We start from the raw sequence: 25418 nt of genomic DNA, 5'->3' as shown, positions 1-25418 counted from the left end.
AATTAAAGGCAAATTTTGAGTAATCCAGAAATAATTTTTTAAACCCAGATCTGTGTAAAAATGATAGTTCGAGAAAGACTTGTCAGTAAAGGAACACAGCAAAAATTAAAAAGAGAATGAGGGGGGAAAAAGAACTAGTCAGTCATCTTGGGCTTTTTCCTCTTTTCTTTCTTCATTCACACATGCATTAAAACTAAATTTCAACCTCACGGTATTTTTACCTAAAGAGGTGTCCCTTTGAAGGTTTGTTCAGAAAGTTCATGCCTCAATAACCAAAATACTGTGAAAATAATTTTAATTTCTAACTGTGGTAGCAGCCACAAATTAAAAAAGGGGTTAAAGTAAATTTTTAAAATTAAAAATAAACCACTGCAAAGCTTATCTATGATGCTTTCTATATCCATAAATAATAATGATAGAAAACTGTAGAGAAGATACAAAGCAACATATATATCACCTATTTCTGAAACATAAGTCAATGACTACGGAAAACAATGACTATAGAAAATGAGTCAATTGGGCGCCTGGGTGGCTCAGTGGGTTAAGCCACTGCCTTCAGCTCAGGTCTTGATCTGAGGTCCCTGGGATTGAGTCCTGCATCGGGCTCTCTGCTCAGCAGGGAGCCTGCTTCCCCCTCTCTCTCTCTGCCTGCCTCTCCGTCTACTTGTGATCTCTCTCTGTCAAATAAATAAATAAAATCTTAAGAAAAACAAAAAAAAGAAAGAAATGAGTCAATGACTATAGAAGCCATTAGTAGGCATCTTGGCATTGTGAAATAGTGCTTCATTTCATATTACTGAATGGTCTTCACTACAGAAATATATTATACACATAGTAACAATGTTATGATAACCACACATAGTTCTCAAAACATTTTAAGATCTATTTCAAAACCATAACATATAATCTCAAACTTGGACAATTTTTAAAAATTTAAGATCCATCTGCCAAAGTGAGACACAAATTTGACAGGAAAGTATTGTAACTTACGTTCTTTAATAGTATCTTGAAGTTTTCTGTTAGTCTAACTAGTCTCAATTTGATAATGTCAAACGTTATAACTCAAAAGATTAAGATTTTAAATTTAGAAGTTTCTCAATCTTTCCTGGCTTCCAAATTTTACCAATTATAACTCTACAAAGCATTAATAGTCACATCTTACTACACACACACACACACACACACACACACACACACATCACCCCGCATATTAAGATTCAGGAAGCCTAAATTGTCTACTCCATGCTCACACTGCTTCAATATTCATAACTACCTTATCATTCAGATACCCCAAAGTTTCCAAGGCACTAGATAAAAATCTCTTCACACTGAAAAAAAATAGCTAACTGTTAAGATTAACTTAAAGGATTTCTAAGATAAATCAGAAAACTAATAACAGGATGTTAAACAATTTCACCTCCTAAAACCAAATGGCCTATAAAACCCACTCATTCTTAATGGAAAACCCATTAGTTAATCCTAACAATAAAGTGACATGTTAGGATACCTAGTTAATGAAATGGAAAGTAAAGATCAATTGCTACCTTAGACAAAAATGTGGTAAAAATTAAAATGGTATATCCAGTCTAGCACTGCAGGAACTCAGGAAATGGTTATGATCTTTACAACTGTAAATCACCCCACAATGAACAGAAGACTTTATATAAATAGATGACAATATAGTTTCTATTTTTTATCCTTGTAAGTTGGAAGACATCATTTTCTCATCCTTCATTCTACATTTAATTCATAAAATTATATGAAAGAGACTATAAGTTTTTAATAGTAACACCTAATGTTTAAAAAAATAGGTGAGTTTTGTAATAAAAACATTTTACAAAGTGAAAGGTCAAAATTTAAGAGAAAAAGTGGTCAGAGGCAAAGCAGTTATCAATGATGCAGAAAACAGTAACTTAAGAAAAAAGAAGACACTAGCAAGTGAAATAAAATAGAAAAAAATAACTTTTTTATTATATACTTCACTGGTATATGACAATCAAAACAGAGTTTAGATTTCATTAAAGAAAAGTTCAAAGAAAACCAGTGACACCCTTTTCTACCTGTACTGACTGATGGGATAGATAGAAAACTATCTATCTATCTATAAACTATCTATTTTAAATCAAGCATTTAATTCCTATACAGAGGCTATGAATTAACACACTACTTATTTTCTGATATCATTAGCAAACACATGGCTGACTTAAAATTTAACAACAAAAAAATCAGACAATAGTGAATATAATCCACATGCGATTTGGATAATAGTGACTATCTACACCTCAATTGATTTTCTATTCATCATTATAGGTAAGCAGAAATAATAAACAGAAAATCAAATCAAGCCTAGATTCAGAAACTAACAGCACTGGCCATACCAGAATACATTAAGAACAACTGCATATAATGAGAATGTTTAAGCAATAAAGCTCACTTAAAACAACAATGACAAAACAGTGGCTCAATGATTAGATTCAAATTTTGCAAAGACAGTAAGTTATCACTCCAAACTACTGTTGAAGAAGTAGTAGTATGTGAAAAGCCAAAATCTGAACTACAAGAAGATGTATAACTGACTCCTTCCAGGAGGTGGCACAATAGGGGAAAAAAAGAAAAAAAGGGAAAATAAGAAATTCTTTCTCTCTCACATACATGAACACACACACAGCTAAAAATTCTTTCCGACATTAATTCTTTAAAAAACAGTGAAGCAGCCTATCATACCCATTTTAGATTATTAAAGAACCTACTAGTCTCACAATGCTAACAAAGCAGTTATTAAATGTCTGTAAAAAAAATTTCCATGTAAGAAAAAAATCATTTAGCATAAGTCATTAGTTTTACTTCAGATTTTACAGACAGTAAAGCTGTCAATCATAACTAGTTTTTGAGGAACTGACACTTTAAAATATTTATATCACTTTTTAGATTGATAACCTATATTTGTACTCAAAAGACTAAAGAAATATAAGCCTTGGTGAACCAAAAAGCAAATTTTATACTATGAAAATCTCTTAAGAAAATTGCCTTTAAAAAAATAACATGAAAACAGTTATAAAGTTACACATTTGTCCAACATCTGAGTTATTTAAAAATATAATGCCACAAAAAAGCCCCACCAAGAGAATTACAGCCATGTTCATTTTGCTTAATTCATAAAACTGTAATTTAATTTGGGTAGCAACATGGTCTTGGGTCTTACAGGAAGCAGCTGAAGCAATACAAAATATTTTAAGAAAATATGGGATGCCTGGGTGTCTCAGTTAAGCAACTGCCTTTGGCTCTGGTCATGATCTCGGGGTCCTGGGATGAAGTCCCACATCGGGCTCTCTGCTCAATGGGAAGCCTGCTTCCCCCTCTCCCTCTGCCCTCTCACCACTACACTACCACCCGCCACCTATGCTCTCTTTCTCTCTCAAATTAATAAAATCTTTTTTTTTTAAGATTTTATTTATTTATTTGACAGACAGAGATCACAGGTAGGCAGAGAGGCAGACAGAGAGAAGGGGGGGAAGCAGGCTTCCTGCTGAGAAGAGAGCCCAATGCGGGGCTCTATCCCAGGACCCTGGGATCTTGACCTGAGCAGAAGGCAGAGGCTTTAACCCACTGAACCACCCAGCTGCCTCTCAAATTAATAAAATCTTAAAGAAAGAAAAAGAGAGAGAGAGAGAGAGAGAGAAAGAAAATATCTCAATGATTTTTCCTTGACATGATCTCAAAAACTGGCAGTAAACGCAGGAAATGAAAGTAATCTTACTTCAAAAACACATACACAGACATAAGATAATAACCTCTAAACAGAAACTAGATACTTTCAGAGGGGAGGTGGGTGAGGGGATGCGTTAAACAGGTAATGGGAATTAAGGAGTGCACTTGTCATGAGGAGCACCGGGTAATGTATGGAACTGTTGAATCTATACTGCATACCTGAAACTAACACTAACACCATATGTTAACTAACTGGAATTAACATAAAAACTTTAAAAAAAAAAAGGACACAAGAAAAAAAAAAAAAACTAGATATTTTCTTTCCTTCTGAGTAAGAATTTTTTTTAAAAAAAGCATGATGGTTGCATATTGTCACATTTAAAACCTGTAATCCAATAAAAATGTAGATTTAAATAATAAATATCTTTACCCTTTAGAATATAACACTAATGGAATTAAAATGTTATTTGTAAGAAAAATATAGAAAACTCACCACTTAAGATTGCTGTTGATTAGACAGAAATTAAAGGAGAAAGGTGTGCCTAACTTAGAAAGTGGTAAAAAATAAATAAACTTAGTTTGTGATATTTCCGACTAATGACTGCAAGCTTTATCAAATTCATCTCTTTTTCAATTATCTCCTAACAATATTATGTACTTTTCTGACCTTGAACACCTGGCTTCTTGGAGTTTTATTCCCATTGTAGCCCAAATCGATTCCATTACTGGGAGAGGATGGACCAATTCGAAAGACATGACAAAATATCCTCACAATCCTTAAAAGGCTCTTCATTTGAGCATCATAATTACTAGACAGGCTGAAAATAAAAATTAAAATATGAACAGGTTAGGTGGACAATAAAAATTACATTTTAAATTACTTAAGACCTTTTTATCACATTGACCATGGGTTTCCTAATACAACTAGCAAAATTCCTATCATGACAGGGTTGGAATGTTTTAATAGGAAGTTGCTACACATTATTTGAATTGCATATGAATGAATTATTAATGTTTAAGCAACAAGAATAAAACTAATTATCAAAGCATAAAAATATGAAAAAAAGCACCACTGTAAAACAATTTCTTGGGGCACCAACTTAAGGCAATCTCAAACTCTCACTTTCAAAATATATATGTAAATTACACTGAGTCTTAGAACTCTGAGAACATTTCACAGAGAAACAATGATAGAAATGTTATGCTCTTAAGTCAACCCATAAATCAGCTGCAGAAGCTGAACCTTCTACTCTTCTATCCATAACAGGATTTTCACATCTCTCCCCAGAATAGTAACCAATTGTCAACATACAGTAGAAAATTTACAAATTGAATAATCTTAAAGTTACTATCAGCAAGCATGGTTCTCTACAAAATGGGTAGTGTTAGGACTCTACATAAATACAGGATATACATCCCTGAAAAAAAACCTCAAAACCAATTAACACAATATTGAATATAATATAAACCTTCTTTGATAAATCAAAAAGCACTTCAGAATTTTATAATACCTGGGGATTGTTCATCATCACAAATATCAATGAACTACCCTTCCACAAAGAAACCGTAGCAGGAGTTAGGCTAAATCTGTACTGAATCTAATGACAGATCTTAATAAAAAAAATTTGCTATTGTTCAGGGGGTGGCTTTATTTTGAAATCTCTAACATCAGTTATCTTGTATTACAAGAGTTGCACAAAAGCAGAATAAAGAGTTACATAAACTTTTGGGCAGAATGGTATGACTGTCTTTGCATATATATTAATTATCAAAGTTTACCCCATCTTCCCCTAAGTGTATTTTTACCCATATCACTAAAATTTTCCTCTATATTTTTAGGTATCCTTTAACATTAAAAAAAAAGTTAAGGATTAGGTGGATGGGAAGATGAGCAAAATAGATAAAAGGGATTAGAAAGTATAAACTGCCAGTTATAAAAATAAGTCAAGGAGATGAAAAGTACAGTATAGGGAATATACTCAATAATACTGTAATAACATTGTATGGTGACATACATATGTGACTATATTTATGATGAGAATTGTTGAGTCACTATGTATGTTGTACATCTGAAACCAATATAACATTGTACGTCAAACACACATCATTCCACAATAATATGGAAATAGCAAGTGCCTACTTCTAAGTCTTCGAATGTGTTAAGTGCCAAATAGAGGGTATTTTCTACCCTGGTGACATGTGAACCCAAAATTTTCTGACATTTTTACTTCAATATTCATATTGTTTTTCACTCTAAGAATTATTAAATTGTTAAAAAGTCAATAAAAATGAACTATTAGTTACAAGTGTTATTAGTAAAATGTAACAGTTACTGCTCCCCATACTGTATTGAACTGGGACAGCTCTATCACATTAGCCAAACTCTTTGTTTTAGTAACTTTGAATCAAATGTGTACAGAATTACTACTTTAGCTTGTACTGAGTTTTACATATTTGTCTTTATGAAGTGTTCTAATTTTATATCCTAAGATTGTTGAGACTGACAAAATAGAAATGTAGTTTGGCTGAAACTATCTCCTTCTTTGTGTCATGACTTCGGAAAAGTTAACTATGATGACTCTCAAATTCTTCCATGAGAAAGAGGGGAATCTGACTTTCCTCTGCAAAATTATCATATATATAAAGATTTAAGTATCCAATCTAGGAAATACATCATGAGTTATCTTAAGAAGTATTTTCTTGGGGCGCCTGGGTGGCTCAGTGGGTTAAGCCTCTGCCTTCAGCTCAGGTCATGATCTCAGGGTCCTGGGATAGAGCCCAATCCTGGGCTCTCGACTCAGTGGGGAGCCTGCTTTCCCCATCTCTCTGCCTGCCTCTCTGCCTACCTGTGATCTCTATCTGTCAAATAAGTAAATAAAATCTTTAAAAAAAAAAAAAAGAAGTATTTTCTTACACAGTGGAATCTGAGTATACTATTAATAGTCTAATAATTTTATTTACTGTACCCAGTTTAAACTTCTTCCAAGCTGATTCACCTGATCTAAAAAATGTTATTTTTCAATCTACAACCGTGAAGTATCTCTTTAGTATTAAATAAAAAGATCATAAAATCCAAACTTCATCATATCCTTCTCCATTTGATCATAAAATGATAATTTCCTCCCAAGCCATGTGGTATCTTAATATAAAAGTTTTAACATTAGTTTCTTAATGCAAAGCCCTATCAATACCTTTGGTTTATATGAGTATACTTTCATTCAGTGTTTCACTAAGCAAAGAGCTATACTTTCTCTCTTCATTTGCACACTGATAACTATCTTTATCTTTAATCATAAGTACACTGAACGCAAGATAACTCACTTAATTAGTGAAACACATTATATGCAAAAGGACCTTCAGTATTTATCTTTAGTAAATATTCCTAGAATCATTTAGACAAAAGGCTATCAATTTTCTCAAAAGTAAGCTAAATAACATCTCAGTTGTCATTAAATACATATTTGAATCAGTTTCCTTAATTAAAATTTCTATTAAAGTATGTAGCCAAAATTATATCACATTGTGGGTTAAGAAACATAAAATGACTCACAAATGAGTAAACAAAAGGGAGACAATTTTGCAAAAGTGCCATGAAACATAACCTGGCAGAGGGGAGTAATTCGTATTTGAGATCCTCTTAAGACTCTATACTGGCAGTTGTGAGATAATAGAAAATATATATATTAGTCTCTGTTCCTGGTTGCTGGTAGACTTCCTAAAACCCGCATAATTTCCTAAGTGATAAGAGCACTAGGAGCATCTTTTGTTCTAATATTTGGTCTTCGACCCATTTCCTGACATAGAGTTCCTAAATCCCTTATAATTTCCTGGGTGACAGCAGTGTCTTTTGTTCTACTGAGGTGACTCTTAGCGGGCTCCTGAATGAAGGCTGGTCATGAGAAAGATGAAGCCATGATTAGAAGCTTGGAATTTCCAGCATCACCCCACATTCTCCAAAAAGGGGAGAGGGCCTGAAAATGCAGTTAATGACCAACATGCCTACAAGATAAAGCCTCCACAAAAAGCCAAAAAAACTGGGGTTCAGGGAGCTTCCGAATCTAAGAGGAAGGAGGTCATGAGAACCTCTGAAACGAAGTGAAGTCAGACAGGTGTGGGTAACCTGAGGACCTACTACTTGCAACTGGCATCTGAAAGTGGGAACAGTCTTGTAGGAATGAACTCTTAACCTGTGAGATCTAATGTATCTCTGGATGGACAATTGTCAAAGCTGAGTTAAACTGTACAGCAGCTGATGTCTAAAAAAATTTCTTGGTGTGGGGAATAAAAAAACCCACATATCTGGTCAGCAGGGTAGAAGTCTGAGAGTGAAGGAGAAACACAGGATTTCCCAAAATAGTAAACAATACAATAAATTCTAATAAAATACTAATAACCAATACTCACTATCAACCTCAAGAAAAAGATACTCAGAGCCCTCTAAATGGCCGTAATTAACAGATTTCATAAAGCATATGAAAAGTAGCACTGTAAGTGGTGAGGCAGTACAGGTTGGCAAAACAGTTTTAAAACCTGTTATGATCATGGCTCCCTTTTTCCCACTCTACTTCCATTCCACTAATCTCCCTGTTACTTTTAAGAGCTAGATTGTAACCAATAATCTACCCTCTATTAGTGAGACCAGGAATCCTGGCTCTTCTATGTATTAGCTTGGTAAATGGTTAAACTTAAGCTTTCTTCTATGTCAAATGGAAATAACTTACTGTGAGGTTTAAATGAAATAATATATTTGAATGTTCCTTAGCTTACTGCCTGGTTAATAAGTGTTAAAGGTAAATTTAAAAACATAAGTACAGAAAAACATGGGCTTTCTCATTACTGTAGAAAAGCAAAAAGTAGGACAAAGATTTAAAAAGAAAAAAACAGGTTAAGTTTTCTAATGTAAGAAATGTGGAGTACTGGGGGCGCCTGGGAGATTCAGTTGGTTAAGCATCTGCCTTTAGGTCCTGGGATCGAGCCCTGCGTCAGGCTCCCTGCTCAGTGGGGAGCTGTCTTCTCCCTCTGTCCCTTTCCCCCACCTGTGTTCTCTCTGCGTCTCTCAAATAAATAAATAAAATCTTAGGGGGGGGAAAGAAATGTAGAGTATTTATAATAATCATAATTATTATCTCTGGCAATTTTCCATTTATATAATCATCATCATCATCTCTATTATGTACCAGACAACATGCCTGGCACTTTATAGTACCTTAACATTGTATTTTTACAACAATTCATTAAGAAGATATTTAATACCATTTTCCAACAAGGAAACAAAATCCTGACTGATTGTAAATTAAATTTAGGGAGAGATCTTATCTGTTTTATTTACAATCACCTACCAGATGGTCTGGTGAATAGTAGGCACTCAGAAACATGTATTAGATATATGGGTAGATAATAAAGGGAAACTCAAAACTGTTACTTGCTGAGATCACACAGTAAATAGTGATATCTGGATTTAAACCTAAACCAACCTTAAACCCCAAGCCAAGTCTTTATTTAGTATGTCTGAACTGTAGAAAATCCTGATCAAATAAATGGATTAATAGAACTGACTAAATAAGAGAATTATGTAAAGCTAAAATTCAATGAATTCCATAAACAGAACCTAAGCAGTCTCAGAGGTAGAAACTGAATTTAAAAAATTAGTAAATTGTACAGTACTAGAAATGTTGAAGAAAGACTTAATGGATAAAAGAACACAAGGGGGTGACCTTGGTATCATGAAGGGTAAGGGGCCTAGCAAAGATCCTTCTAAATAAACAGTACAGAGTGTGATTCTAGTCTGAAGTAGGTCTGAAGCCCAAAGGAAGACAGAAACAAACAGCTATCATAATGGAGTCAACAATGTAGCCAATTTCTAGAAAAAGCATGGAGTTGGAAGGAAGAAACTCCAGTTGCAACCACAGAGATGAGAGAAGACCAAAACCTATTCTAAGATTGTCAGTGTATTAAGAGAAGTGAAAAGAAAACTGCTAAGGGGAAAGCATCCAAATAGAAGTGGGCCAAATTTATAAGCCAAGAAAAAATACATTTACTATTTCTAAATGATTTTTTTTTTAGATTTTTAGTTTATTTTTACTCCTTTTTAAAGATTTATTTGAAAGAGAGAATATGTGTGTGTGTGCGCACAAGTGGGGGTGAAAAGCAGAGGGAGAGGAAGAGTGGGAATCTGAAGTGGACTACACACAGAGCATGGAGACTGACACAGGGCTCGATCTCACAATGCTGATATCACAACCTGAGCTGAAATCAAAAGTCAGATGCTTAACCAACTGAGCCACCCAGGTGCCCTTAAATGGCTATTTATTCCTAATTCAGACTATTTATTCCTAATTGGGGTAGCTAACCATATACAGTGAAGTATAGTTGCAGGAAAATACAATACATATAAACGCAAGTAATATAAAGGCATGATCTCCATGGATATAGCAATGAACCATTAAAACCATAGCATCTTCTGGAAAGAATAAAGAACTGAATGGAAGGGGACAGTTTAGGGCAAAAATTTTATAAGGGACATGAGGGTATACAGGCTGAACAGCAGCCCATATACAGAGTTCTATAAATTAGTAATCAACACTCCTAAACTATTTTCTTGGGGGAAGGATAAAAACAAACAAAAAAAACACTCCTAAACTTTCTTGGTTATTCTTCATGTACGTATTACTTAGATGACTAATCTAAGCTATCATTTTATAAAAATTTTAGACACCTGTCCAAATCCACTTAAGTAAGTCTCTATTTTCAGTCTCTCTAGAGAGACTAAAATCTCCCAGTAATAGCTGATTGCCCTGGTCCTTTAAAATGAAACAATAGTAAGTCAGCAAATTTTTAGGACATCTTAGCACTGACAAAAACATCCAACAGAATAAACTATTCCCAGAAAAGCCTGAAAGAGGACAAAGCTGACAGATACTGTTACCTATTGATTCACTTATACTTTGAAACACCTACCTAAGCAGTTTATGCCCATTTGTTGTGGCAACTTCAGCAAGGCTTGTTAGAATCTTTAGGTACTGGCTTTCACTTTGCTGAGACAAATGTTCCAGAACTTGCCGTAACTAAATTTTTTACAAATAAAAAATGTGATTATACAATAATCCATTAAACTTTATCAAGAAATTACATACCTATTAGTTTAAAAAGTATCCCAGAGCCAATGAGCTGAAATCAAGTCCTTTACAGTTATTTTGCCTTGAATAAATTCAAAAGCTACTATAGAGATGACATAAAATCTTTTCAAAATCACCCAGTAAAAAAAGCAATAAAAAAATGCAAATAGAAATCACCAAGTTCATTTACAAAAACTTAATTCCAAATTTATAAAATATGAGTAGTTTAAACTCAGTAATTTTTCAGAGTAAAGCTATTACAAAAGAGAGCTCAATAAACCAATGATTACCAATGATAGGATACTCCTCCTTAGATTATTTTCCCCTACCTATGTGGAAAATTCAAATTATTTTAAGCAAAAACCAAAGACCCAGGGCCACCTGAGTGGTTCAGTTGGTTAAGCATCTGACCCTTGGTTTCGGCTCAGATCATGATCTCAGGGTTGTGGGATTAAGCCCCAGGTTGGCTCTGGGCTCATTGTGGACTCTGCTTGAGATTCTTTCCCTCACCCTCTCCCCCCCTGCCCCCACCATGCATATGTATACACTCAAATACATAAATAAATAACAATCTTTTTTTTTTTTAAGATTTTATTTATTTATTTGACAGAGAGAGACACAGCAAGAGAGGGAACACAAGCAGGGGCAGTGAGAGAGGAAGAAGCAGGCTTCTTGTAGAGCGGGAAGCCCAGCTCGGGGCTTGATCCCAGAACCCTGGGATTATGACCTGACCTGAAGGCAGATGCTTAATGCCTGAGCCACCCAGGTGCCCCAAATAAATAAAATCTTCAAAAACAAAACAAAACAAAGACCCAGATGGCAGAAGACTCATAGGGTTAAATATTAGCACAAAGTTTATATATATAATTTATACTTTCCTATAATGCAAATAAGCAAATTTGAATCATTAAAATATCTGTAATACTAAAATCACTAAGCACATTTTAAAACGCCACATATGCTAAACATGAACAAATCTTGTTCATTTACAAGTGACTAGCACAACTACATTACCATGTTTTCTCGGAGATCTTCATTCTGTGTCATTTGAATAATTGTCTGGAAAAGCCTAGGGTGATACTGAATTAATACTTCACAAGTCTCTCCATAGCCACCCTTTAAAAAAAATAGGAAAAAAACTAAAATTATCTAGGTTTAAAAAAATATGTTCCTAATGAAAAACTTATTTCCTCTACATACCAGTCTGATACTAAATGTGTGGGTTTTCCACACAAGTAATTCTCCAGCTCTCTGTGGACACCAACTTAAGTGTAAGACAATTTAATTCAATTCTGACACTAACTGTCCAGAGTTAACACAGACTACACAGGTTAGAAGCTCAGCCTCATGAAAGTGAAAGTGCCCCCACTTTAGAAACCATTCACAAGTCCAGGCCACCCATACTTCCAACTAACCAGCTATAAGTCGGGAGTTCCCATAAACCCCCCTTCAGATTTGATAATCTGCTATTTGCTGTTTGATAACAGCTCACAGAATTCAGGAAAACTTTTATTATAAAGGATACAACTCAGGAACAGCCAAATGGAAGAGATGCACAGGGTAAGGTATGTGGGAAGGGACACAGAGCTTCCATGCCCTCTCTGGGCATGCTACCATCTCACAACTTTGATGTGTTCGCCAACCCTGAAGCTCCCTGAGAACCCCACTGTTTACAGGGTTTTTATGGAAGTTCCATTACATAGGCATGATTGATTAAATTATTGGTCATTGATGACAGAACTCAGTCTCCAGTCCCTCTCACGTCCCCAGGAGTCACATGTTCAGTTTTCTAGGCAATCAGCACCCATCCAGAAGCTATCAGAGGCTTTAAGCCACCAGACATCTCATTAATGTACAAAAAGACATTCTTATCACTCTGGAGATTCCAAGTGCCTGAGAAGCTCTTGTGTCAGGAACTGAGATGAAGACCAATATACATTTCTTACAATACCACAATTCCTTCTAATGAGCATATTCTTTAAAAAAAAAAAATCATATCCTTTAAAGAATAAAATTTTTGCATTCAGCCTCTCGTTTGAGGAAAAAAAGGTGATTTTACCAGTCTCAATTTCTATTATAAAGTAAAGGGCTAGGAATATATATGAACAACATACCTGTACACATAAATCCAGAGGTGTTACTCCATTTTTATCTGACAGATACTTAGCTCCTCGTAACAGAAGAATCTGTGCTGTGTCTCTCTGACCATGACTGTACAGAAGTAAAATCATGTTAAAAAATAATCTTTTTAATTTAAAGTTTTCTCTATATAAATTATAGACAGTCAATATGAAACAACAAAAGACTAACAATTTTTAAAAACTAAGAGGAAGATCTGAATTACATCCTCAACATCCAGGAAAACATTTCTCAGTATTAAATCATACCTTCACCACATAGATAAGAAACTGACCTATTAAATCTTAGAATTAAATTAGGAAACATTACCTACAATAAATAATAATATTTTGGTGTTTGGTGTAAGCAGCTACTACTCAGGCTTATGCTCCATTTTTTTCTTTCAATCATTTCCAACCCTCTTCCTACCTCACCCATTCAAGTCTAGAGACTTCTTAAGTCAAAAAACCTCAATATTCAAAACAAGATTACATTTTATGGCACTTTATATTTGGAAAATAAATAAATAAATAAAAAGAAAGAAAGAAGAAAATACAAATATCAAAATAAGAGAATGGGAGAAGGGCAGGGATTAACTACCCCAAAATACTATCTAGCTTTCAACCTTCATTTTATCAACCCACTCAGTTTGGCTTCTGCTGACACCTCTTTAATATGATCTAAAATGAACAACACTCTTATCCACATGCCATTCTATTTGTTCTCTTTTCCAGTAGGAGTAAAATTAGCAACCACCATTCTTTCAGCTAGGAAGAAGCTAATTTGGGGACAGCAACCACTAGACTCCAAGTCTCATTATTTAGTGAGCTAATCTGATCCAAGATACTCAAGACAATAAAAAATAAATTTACAATTCACAGACATTAAAGTTTAAAGATAATTTTATAAAACGCCCAAGGAAGTCATCTGGTTTGGAAAAGTATCTGATCAAAAATTTCTATTTTGTAGACGACAAGAGCTACTAACTCAAGCATAGGTGACACTAGAACTCAGAACCCTGTCTTCCAAAACAAGACTCTTTCTATGATACCATCACACCCAAACCAGTATGTCATTTCCCAAAGAGAAAGACACACAGACTTCTCAGAAAGTTTAAAAAAAAAAAAAAAAAAAAAAAAAAAAACAATAACAACAAAAAACCCTTCCTCATTCTTTTCCACAAAATGACACCACATAAGTATACTTTAAAATCAAATGGCATTAAAAAATTTAAAATTTTTTAAAATTTAATAAACCCTACTATGAATTTGATGGCAGATACTACAGATATATCACTCTCTCAATACTTTATTGTAATACTGATTACTTAGCTTAAGAAAAGTATCAGGAGGCCAAAAATGACTGAATAACAATATCTAGGGGGCCCTGAGTAGCTCAATGGATTAAAGCCTCTGCCTCTGCCTCTGCCTCTGCCTCTGGCTCAGGTCATGATCCCAGGGTCCTGGGACTGAGCCCCGCCTCTCTCTGCCTGTCTCTCTGCCTACTTGTGATCTCTGTCTGTCAAATAAATAAAATCTAGGAAAAAAAAAGAATAATATCTAATTTATTCCAGAAAACCAAGAAACCCGATAAATCAGCAATCTCTCCAAAAGCAACAATACGTGTTTTACTATTGTACATCAAGAAAAGTCTTCATCAAGCATCATTTGTCATTTAGCTGGGTATACTAGCCAACACATTATATATTACAGCTAATAACAAAGAGGTTACAATTGACACTATTCTGTTCTTTGTAATACCTAAAAATGAAAGCTAAGTGAAAAGAAACTAACTCAACATTAATTTATTTAGAGAGATAGTGGTATCTTTGCTACTACCCTTGGTTCTGAAAAACCTAATTTTGCAATGCTAGTAAGTTCAACTTTAATGACATTTCTTCTATAATTATTTAATATTCATGTGTCCAATCACTCCAATTTAAACTATAAACTTCTTCACAATATATTTGTTCCAGAGCACCAAGCATAGTAGTTAGCTTACATATGTATCAATACATATGCTGAATTGTGTTATTGGGTTTTTTTAAGGATTTTATTTATTTATTCGACAGAGATCACAAGCAGGCAGAGAGCCAGGCAAAGAGAGAGAGGGAGAAGCAGGCTCCCCACCAAGCAGAGAGCCCAACGTGGGGCTCGATCCCAGGACCCTGGGATCATGACCTGAGCTGAAGGCAGAGGCCTTAACCCACTGAGCCACCCAAGGCACCCCTTGAATTGTATTATAGTTTTTAACTTCAGGTACCACTCATTTGACAAATAAGTATTATATAAGGTAGTGGTACTATAGAAAGTAACAAAAAAAGAACCAAATCACAGTTTATTTAGGTTCTACTAAGTGACAAGCATAATGCTCAGGTCTTTTTACAAAGTCTGACTTAATCCTGACACTAACATAAAAAGAGAATTCATTCCATTTTTCAATTGAAAAAAACCATGACTTGAGAAAACCCTGGAGTTACTCAAGATCACAATTACATCATAGAGAATCTGAATCTAGATCAGTCTGATCCCAAAATCTTCCATCTATATATTACTCCACCAAGATGAATAAACAAAGTTTAAAGAGTTTTAAGAGTAAGCTTTAAGAGTAAACAATTTAGTACTCAAGGGAGTGTGGTACAAGGTGCAAGGGGATATATGCTATGAGAAAAATACAATGGGGATCTCACACAATGGACAGACAAGATCAGCATGTACAAATGCAACACTGTTGAATATATGTGGTTTTGAAAGTCTCCAAAAAATTTTATTCATCATATATAGCAAAAAGGATAATTAGCATGAAGAAAAAAATACCATTTTGACATTTTTAGAAAACTGGAGTAATTTCTAAAACTACATTAAAATCTCATCAACAATCACATAACATTTCATTTCAAAAATAAAAGCAAGAAACAAGAGCTAATAATATACAAAATCTGCCTTACCCAATTAGGGCTTTCAAGTACCTCACCTATAATATTGTACGACATTAAGACTAACCTCTAACAAACTCCTCAAAGTGTTGCATAAAAGATTTTTCAGTTCAAATAACTGCAAAAATGTGCTCAATGAACAAGTATTCTTTACAATTCAACTATTTTTTTTAAAATATTGATTGAGATAATAGCCCCTTCAAGGAAATGCCAATGCATTTTCTGGAAACTAAGTTGGCAAAGGTTTAATAAGAAAGTGCTAGTACTGGGGCTCCTTGGTGGCTGAGTCATTAAGCATCTGCCTTCAGCTCAAGTCATGATCCCAGGGTCCTGGGAGCGAAGCCCTCCATGGGCTCCCTCTCAGCAAGAAGCCCGTTTCTCCCTCTCACACTCCCCACTGCTTGTGTTCCCTCTCTCTCGGTCTCTCTGTAATAAATAAAATCTTAAAAAAAAAAAAGAGAGAGAGAGAAAGAAAAAGAAAAAGAAAGAAAGAAAACAAGCTACAGTACTTCTAACATACTTAGAATTGATTTTTCAAGCACTTTCAGTCTCCTGATTTTAGGCTTTCAAGCAATTGATCTGAAAACTTGGCTAAAGTGCATATAGTACATATATTCCAGTATTTTTTGGAATAACTTATAAAACAAAGAGACCATAGTTTCTAAAGGTCTTTCTAAAGTTTATAATTTTGAGTCTTTGGCCTGTTTTATATGGCTGTGATTGTGAAGTGAAAAGAGTCGCTTGGTAGTAGCTACAAATCCAAGTTCAGAATCACACCTTTTTCTATTTCTCTATTGCACACATCTATAATTACATAAACATCTCACTAATTTACTTTATCTATACAACCCCAGCTAAGCCTCACTTTTCCTAATAGAAAAAAGTTATCCCAGATACAGAAGATACACATCCAAAGCTTTATTTAAAGAATTCAGTTAAGGGAATGGGAAGCATACAACTGAAAATAAAACCAATCTAGCAATTGAAGGACTTGAGGCACTTGTAAGTACTACATGTAAGTACTAGGGATGGCTGGGTGGTACAGCTGGTTGCACAACCAACTCTTGGTTTGGCTCAGGTCCTGATCTCAGGGTTGAGGGATCAAGTACTAATCTAGCTCTGCACTGAGTGCGGAGTCTGTTAAGACTCTTTCTCCCTCAGGGCACCTGGGTGGCTCAGTCGGTTAAGCATTAAGCTTCTGCCTTAGGGTCTGGTCATGATCCCAGCATCCTAGGATCGATCAAGCCTAGCTTCTGGCCCTCTCCTCAGTGGGGAGTCTGTTTCTCCTTCTCCCTCTCTCCTCTCGTGCTCTCTCTCACTGTCAAATAATTAAAAATCTTTAAAAAAAAAAAAAAAAAAAAAAAAAGACTGTCTCCCCCTCTCCCTCTGCCTCCCTTAAAAAAAAGTCCTAAAAACAAAGTTGTCTAAAAATGGGGGTGGAATGGGGGAGGAATCACTGTGTGCCTACAGTACACAAGAAAGAAAGGTAATGAATTATGTCTTGTGCAAAATAACTAGAGGAAAAAAATGGATGGGAAACAGTGCCTGTCATAATTTTAGGTCAAAATAAGTTTGAAAATGACTCACTCACAGAAGCACTACATAATTAAATATGGGTCAGAATGAGAACCTAAGTATAACAAAGAAAAAAAAAAAAAAGAAAAGGTCTTTTTAGTGAAAGAAGAATCCTATTTCTCAGAATGAAAATCTTATACAGCAATAAAACCGACTGAGGACAACCCTACTTTGTGCTGAGGAGTGGAGAAGTGTGCTAGTTTAGTGGGCACTTACTAACTACTAAGTGCAAAATACACTGGCAAACGCTTTCTATATGCCATCTCATTTAATTCTCACTCTAGTCCCACAAGCCAGATAGAACATTTCCATTTCCTAAACAAAGAGACAAAAGCTTCAGAGGTCAAGAAACCTGACTGAAGTTGCACAGTTTTGAGGCTAAGATTCGAACCCTGCTTCCACGGATCCTTCTCCTGTATATCTCAATACTTCTCAAATGTAATTCAAAATTTTTAAAAAGCATATGATGACATACCTAGTAATACCTCTCAACCAATAAAAACTTGCATTAATTTTTTTTAACTTAGTTTGTCTAAAAGGTCAACTTGTTCTGTTTCCCACATTCCTTTCCCTTTTAATTTATCAGAGAGGATACACTGGAATAATTTATATGTTTAATGTATACCTATATCTAGATATCGCAAAAAAAAAATTAAAAGTATGCCTACAAGCACCTTATGATTTCACTCATACGTGGAATTTAAGAGACAATATAGATGAACATATGGCGGAGGGAAGTGAGAAAGGAAAACAAACCATAAGAGACTTAAAGATGGAGAACAAACAGGGTGCACAGAGGGAGGTGGGTGGGAGATGGGCTAGATGGTCTAGTATTTGCTAGAATAAAAGTTAATGATGGGAGGAGCACTTGGCTGGCTAAGTGGGTAGAGCAAGCAACTTGATCTTGAGGCTGTGAATTTGAGCCCCCTGTTGGGTGTAGAGAGCACTTAAAAATTGAATCTTAAAAAAAATTAAAGATGGGCACCTGGGTGGCTCAGGGGGTTACTCTGTCTTCAGCTCAGGGCATGATCTCAAGGTCCTGGGACCAAGCCCCACATCAGGCTCTCCCCAGTAGGGAGCCTGCTTCTCCCTCTCTCTCTACATCTCTGCCTACTTATGATCTCTATCAAATAAAGAAATTTTTTTTAAAATTAAAGAAATAAAAGTTAATGATGGGCATATACTAACAGAAAGTACTTCTAAAAGACTCTTTTATCATACCTCTATGCCATAACTATAAGACTATCCACGTTCTGCATAACACTAATATACCTATATTTAACATGCCATTGTTATAGAAGATTTTTCTCAAACATGTAATTATAGCAATTAATTCATTCAAAAACATTTACTAAGCATCTAAATGCAAAGCACTGTAACCACACATTGAATACAAAGTGGTGAATAAAATTCTTGCTTTTATTGAGCTTTCAGTCTAGTAGGAGAGATAACTATAAACAAGTAAATAACAATTACAAAATACAAGTGCTTGTGCACCTGGGTGGCTCAGTCCATTAAGCTTAAGTGTGGGACTCTTTATCTTAAGCTCAGGTCTTGATTTCAGGGTCCTAAGGTCAAACTCTGTGCTGGTTCCAGGATGGGTGTGAGACTACTTCAAAAAAAAAAAAAGACTGTGATGCTTCTGTGAAAGAAAATTTGGGGGGAGGCCTACTCAGACTGGTTAAGAACTACCTTCCTAAAAAGTAACAGTTAAGCAGCAACATAAAGAGTCAGCCACATAAAAAGCCAAGTTAAGAGCATTTCAGGGAAAACAGTATGCAGAAAGCCGGCTGGAAAGAGTCCCTTGCAGTTGGTGAACTCAGAGGAGCCAATGTGACAGAAGCACAGTGACGAAAGCTGGGGTCAGACCATGCAGGTCTCATAGGCAAAGGAAGAGCCTGTATTTTATTTGAAATGATGCACAGACACTGAGAAGTTTTAAAGACAAAGTTTAAACACAGTGACAAAAGCTGATCTTTTTTTTAAAGATTTATCTTGAAAAGGGTGGGGAGGCAAATGGAGAGAAAGAAAGAATCCTATGCAGACTCCCTGCTGAGCATGGAGCCTGGCTCAGGACTCCTTCCCACAACCATGGGACCATGACCTGAGCTGAAATCAAGAGTCAAATCAATTGGCTGAGTCACTCAAGCACCCCAAGCCGATTCCTTTTTTTTTTTTTTTTTTTTTTTTTTTATAGATCCCTCTGGCTGCTGAGGAAAAGACAGATGGGAAGGAAACAACAGAGAAATCAGACAGACCAGTTAAGAGACGACTACAGCAGTCTAGACAAGCGCTAACAACATTAACTAAAGTCACTTCAGTGAGCTGGAGAAGAGATTCAGAATATATTCTGAAGGTAGAATTTATAGAACTAACTAATAAATTCCAAGTTCAGGGTCAAAGAGAGACAGAGAGAGTAATAAAAAATAATGATCTAGTTTCTGTTTAAACAACTGAAAGGACAACAGTTCCAATGACTGAGATGAGAAAAGGCAAACGAAAGATTTGAGAAGGAAAATCAGAAGCTTTGTTTTGGACATGTTGACATCTGAGATTTTGTATGACTTGCGAGTGATGATGTAAATCAGGCAGGTGGCCATCAAATCTGAAGCTTCAAAGAAAGGACTGATTAGAGATAACGCCTCAAGATAGGATATAATTTCAGGGAATTAAACAATGACATTGTTCATAAATTCAGGATGCCATGGAAAGAACTGGTTTGCTAGCCAAGCAACCAAAACATAAATATACTTTAAGAAAATGGCTGGATTCAGATAGCATATAGAAGTCCAGAGATTTGAAAGTCCTTGTATTCTAACTCAAGGTCATCAATGATGATTTGAATCAGTCTGATAAAAGCAACATGAGAGACTCTAAAGAAAAGCTAAACAAGAACAAAAGTAGGTCTTTCAGTCTAAAACAAACATCCAGGGGTGCCTGGGTGGCTCGGTGGGTTAAAGCCTCTGCCTATGGCTCAGGTCATGATCTCAGGGTCCTGGGATCAAGCCCCGAATCGGGCTCTCTGCTCAGCAGTGAGCCTGCTTCCCACTCTCTCTCTCTCTCTCTGTCTACATGAAAACTCTGTCTGTCAAATAAATAAATAAAATCTTTTAAAAAATAATAATAATAATTTAAAAAATAATAAAACAAACATCCAGTAAAATGATATGTAACAGAAAAAAGGGTAAGAAAAGAGGAACTTTCTGGATAACTCCATATCTGCATTTAAGAGCCTAAATAAATACTGTACTTCATATAATCTAAATAAACCAAAGACAAGAAACACTGGTTTACTGTAAACTGGTTCTAATTGGAAACTCCATTTAGGGGGCCTGAGTGGCTCAGTCGTTAAGCATCTGCCTTTGGCTCAGGTCATGATCCCATGGTCCTGGGATCAAGCCCCGCATCAGGCTCCCTGGTCGGCAGGAAGCCTGGTTCTCCCTCTCTCACTCCCCCTGCTTGTGTTCCTTCTCTCCCTGTGTCTCTCTCTGTCAAACAAATAATAAATAAAATCTTAAAAAAAAAAAAAAAAAAAAAGAAAGAAACTACATTTTTATAACATAGTATGTATGTATGTGGGTATGTAGGTACAGGGTGGAATATGTGTGTAATTGTTATGTTGTTAGCTCCTTAAGGACTTAGATTTATTACTATATCACTAATACTCTAATATATGGCACACAATGAGTGCTAACTAAACATTTGCTTATTACATGAATGAACAAATGAACAAAATGTACGCTTCAAGAAAATGAACCAAAATAGAAGTACAAAAATAACTTAATGCACAATTTAATATCTAACAAGACAAATTCAAAGATTTTTTTTTTTTAAGTTACAACTCCATAGAAAGCAAAGACACGGCTCTCTGATCCAACACATACTTTAATAGCCATCCCTCTGGAATAGATCTAGTACTTAACAAAGAAAACTATGGAAATTACTGAATTATAGAGGAATCTTTTTTCATTATTTATTAAGTAATTAGTCTAAAATTTAAATAATCAAGTAAATCAAAAGCTCCCACCTACACCACATAAAAACACTGGCAATATAATAGAAAACGCTTTTACTTGTGCAGTTCAGTAAGCACAGCATTTGTGGGAAAACGAGAACTTCAGAAAATATACAAAAATGCTTGTCTTTGGAAATGTAATAAGTACATTAATGAGAGCATCAGCAAATATAAAATATCCTACCTGCAAGCAAAATACAATGGAGTAGCTCCAGATACATTTGGTCTGTTAATATCAGCACCGCTGTCTAGCAAGCACTGCACTGTCTGGAGGGAAAAGAAACAATTAAAAAGTAAAGCCAGAGAAGTCAAACAAAGACACAATTATCACAATTTAAACAGGTATAAGAAATGCTCTTGCCACTACCTGAAATTTTAAAGTAGAATAAGTCGGAACATGATAATTATGATAGCTTAACTACCTCAACTTTTTGGTTAGTCCTTTTGAAACAATATATGTGGAATTACCAATGCAATATAACTTATGTTAACCCAGAAAGGCTCTAGAACATTGCTGACACATGTAGCTACCAAAGACTTGAAAAATGGCTAGAATAACTGAGGAACTGAATTTTTTATTTTTTTTAATAATAATTAAGTTTAAATAGCCACATATGGTTAGTGAAATTGACAGTGCTACTCTAGATATTTGTTTTAGAAACCAGAATTTTTGCCTCTAAAAACAAAAAATAGGTACCAGAATTATCACTTTCTTAAACTCAAACAATTACTAAACATAATTATTAAAGTTCAAAATGTTAAAAAGCTAAGAAGTCCTTTTGCTATTAACAGTAACCAATACTCTTTCTCTGCCAGTCTCATTCATACATACTCTGTTAAGCTCTACTTCTGCAATCATCTGAGTTATACTAAGAAAGAGCAAGTTAATGTAAAATCTTAAAAACACATAATTCGGTTACTAGATATAGAATGTGGATCGCCTGAAAACTTAAAAAGAAAAAAAAGAAACTCTTCTGGTTTTATTCTTTTGATCTTCATTTGGGTTTCTCCTGCCACTACCTAAAAGTTTTTGGAATTACTGTTTATTTAATATTACCTTTAGACTGAACACACACGTTCATTATAGCTCTAAGACCTAGTACAAGGTCAGTAAAATAGTAAGACTATAAACTCCCAAGGAAGAATAGGAAAGAACACAACCGCATGCTACACAAGTCAGTAAGTTTCGGGAAAGTGGCAAGCAAGTGGAGGAATAGAAGCCGACTTAGCAGATCAAAGGCAGCTTAAGTCTAAGCACCTGCAAACGTGGATTCCAACAAACCACCAAATTCTCCCTGTCGAACACACATACAAAACACAGGAGTTGGGAGTACCAAGTACCTTGGAAGATAGGAACAGTTACACAGAGTTCTGAACAGGAATTGTAGCAAAATCCTACAAAAGAAACACCTGGACCTTACCACAGGACCCTTCCTCCCCATACATACAGTTAGCCACTATCTCTCCCTACACTGTCTCAAAATAGAGAGATTTATTGTCTGGACAAAGTGAATAGGGAGGCTCAAGACTGACAGGCAAGATACATATAGGTAAAGCAGAGAACAGGAGCCATGAAGAACACAATTAAGTAAAAACTTCCAGCCCCTACATTCCACTAGACTCCCAGAAATCCAGTAGTCAGGCTAGACTGAAAGCCTCCTCTGCAGACTGGCACCAGAGAAGATACCTACAAATACTGGCATTACAGAGTGGCCATGAAATAGCCCAGTCACCCCTAGGGGACACCTGGCAATGCTGGGAGATTTTCTTTTCCATGACTGGGGAAGCGTGTGCAACTGGCAGCTAATGGGCAGAGGTCAGGGATAGGTCTAAACATCCTACAATCTACAGAGAGCCCCCATAAGAAAGAATTTTCAGTTCCAAAACATCAATAGTGGCAAGATTGAGAAACCATAGCATTCTGTGATGTCAGACAAACCCAGCCCATGTACATGATACTTTCAGCCAACATTTTAGTGCCTCATCACTATATTACAAATGGACAGACAATATTTAAGAGACAACTAACTTGACTAAAAGCAGGTCTCTAACCTGAAAAACAAAAGCCAGAACAAGAAGAAAATGGAAGTCAGAAAAATAAAGATAATAAAGGGAACTAAAGAAAAAAAACAAAACTTAGAAAAGACATTACCCTGAAACAGAAGATATTATATCCATAGGACAAGAATAAGATTCTGGGAGAAAAATATTCAAAGAATAAGAAATCAAAAATGTGATGGAAGAAGCAAAAATTCAATATGAGTTTAAAAATATTTTTAAGTTTATTTTTATTTATTTATTTAAATAATCTCCACAACCAACATGAGGCTTCAACTCACAACCCCAAGAAAAAGAGTCACATGTATCTTTCTGAGCCAGCGAGGCACTCCACAAATTCAACAGAAGTTTAGAAAGACAATGTTGAAAACTCCACAAGAAAGAAACTAAAACAAAGAGACAAAGAAAACAGGAAGAACAGGAAGTTAGTAGATCAATCCAGGGAGACACTGTAGAAATCAAGAACAAAGAAAATGAAGGGGGTGGTAGACCAAAGGGAAGTAATCAAGAAATAATACCAAAAAATTTTGTAACTGAAAGACATGCAGTGCCAGACTGAAAAGGCTCAAAAACTGTCTGGTATAATAAATTAAAAGGCTTTGAACAAGGCACATCGAAGTGAAATTTCATAATACTGGGAATAGAAGATTCCAGATAAACATATATGGGATTAGCACAAAACTTCTCAACACCACAGTGAAATTTAAAACATTAAATGCCTTCAAAATTGTAAGGTAAATGACTTCCAATGTAAAACTATAGCCAACCACACTATCATTCAAATACATGGTTTTAAATTAAAAACATGCTTAGCTATGTAATATTAAAAAAAAAATTAGGGGCGCCTGTGTGGCTCAGTGGATTGAAGCCTCTGCCTTCTGCTCAGGTCATGAACCCGGGGTCCTGGGATTGATCCCTGCATTGGGCTTTCTGCTCAGCGGGGAGCCTGCTTCCCTTCCTTTCTCTGCCTGCCTCTCTGACTACTTGTGATCTCTGTCAAATAAATAAATAAATAATCTAAAAAAAAAAATTACATCCAGTGTAGCTTTTCTCAAGAAGCTACTAAACAAAGGAATACATCAAAATATAGATGATATGGAACCCAGATTATTGGGCATTGAACACAGGAGAAACTAAGAAATTCCTAAGTTAAAAAAAATTGGACCTGATATTATCTAATCAATTTGTCTTTGTAGAAAATAGTCCCGTGATATTCTGATTCTGTAGGAGCATATGGGAAGAATTACTAATTCATAAAAAGAAAATGGAACACAGCCAATTATTAACTTTAAGAAAAACAGTCACCCTAGACAGAAAATGTTATTATAATTCATTACTTGACTCAGTAAACAATAATTAAACAATAATTACCTAACTATATATACACCTAATCTTTTCTGTCAAAATTTACAATTCAATTTTAGAAATGGGGAAGAAGGCATGGGAAGAGTATTTAAATGAGTTAAGTCCTCACTCAGCAGGACAAGAAATGATTCAGTGTCATCTGAAAGTTGAGGAAGAGCAACAAAAGCATATTATTTGGAAATAGATACCAGAAGGAAAACTAAGAGCTGAAAATTGTTGCCTGGTGTTCATGACTGGACAAAAAAAGTCGTTTTAAGGGGCTACCATGTTTACTGCAAAGATTCTGATAAAAGTAAAATATTTTAAGATAGAGTATTTATGCATTACTATTGGAATTCACTTCTAATCCAAGAGGAATAGAAACATTTACATAAAATTTTATCAGCTATAGAACTCCTTTAAACTGAGGAACAAGTGGTCAAGCACATCTTTCAAATATAAGAAAAATAAGCATTTAGGTCATTATTTTATAAGACAAGGCCTACTTGAGCCTTTTGATCATGGCTTCTTTCTTTCTTTCATCTTCTTT

At 35.2% G+C, this 25418-nt stretch overlaps 1 protein-coding gene across 6 annotated transcripts in view; it reads right to left on the bottom strand.

The window, feature by feature from the left end:
* The window catches only part of HACE1 (HECT domain and ankyrin repeat containing E3 ubiquitin protein ligase 1), a 117231-nt gene that overhangs the window by 58584 nt on the left and 33229 nt on the right, over positions 1-25418 (bottom strand). For 5 of the 6 annotated variants that reach the window (XM_045080269.1, XM_045080268.1, XM_045080267.1 and 2 more), the window contains 5 exons: positions 21651-21733; positions 12938-13034; positions 11838-11939; positions 10666-10772; positions 4376-4526 (listed from right to left, as the gene is read on the bottom strand). In XM_045080269.1, the coding sequence (XP_044936204.1) occupies positions 4376-4526; positions 10666-10772; positions 11838-11939; positions 12938-13034; positions 21651-21733 (540 nt within the window). The remainder of the gene's footprint in view (positions 1-4375; positions 4527-10665; positions 10773-11837; positions 11940-12937; positions 13035-21650; positions 21734-25418) is intronic. The other variant, XM_045080270.1, reaches the window with a different exon arrangement.

This window comes from Mustela putorius, unplaced genomic scaffold (genome assembly GCF_011764305.1).
Source record: "Mustela putorius furo isolate JIRA1106 unplaced genomic scaffold, ASM1176430v1.1 tig00000450_pilon_pilon_pilon, whole genome shotgun sequence".
Lineage (NCBI taxonomy): Eukaryota > Metazoa > Chordata > Mammalia > Carnivora > Mustelidae > Mustela > Mustela putorius.
Note: the sequence above shows the minus strand (reverse complement) of the source record. Positions and strands in the feature narration are given on the sequence as shown.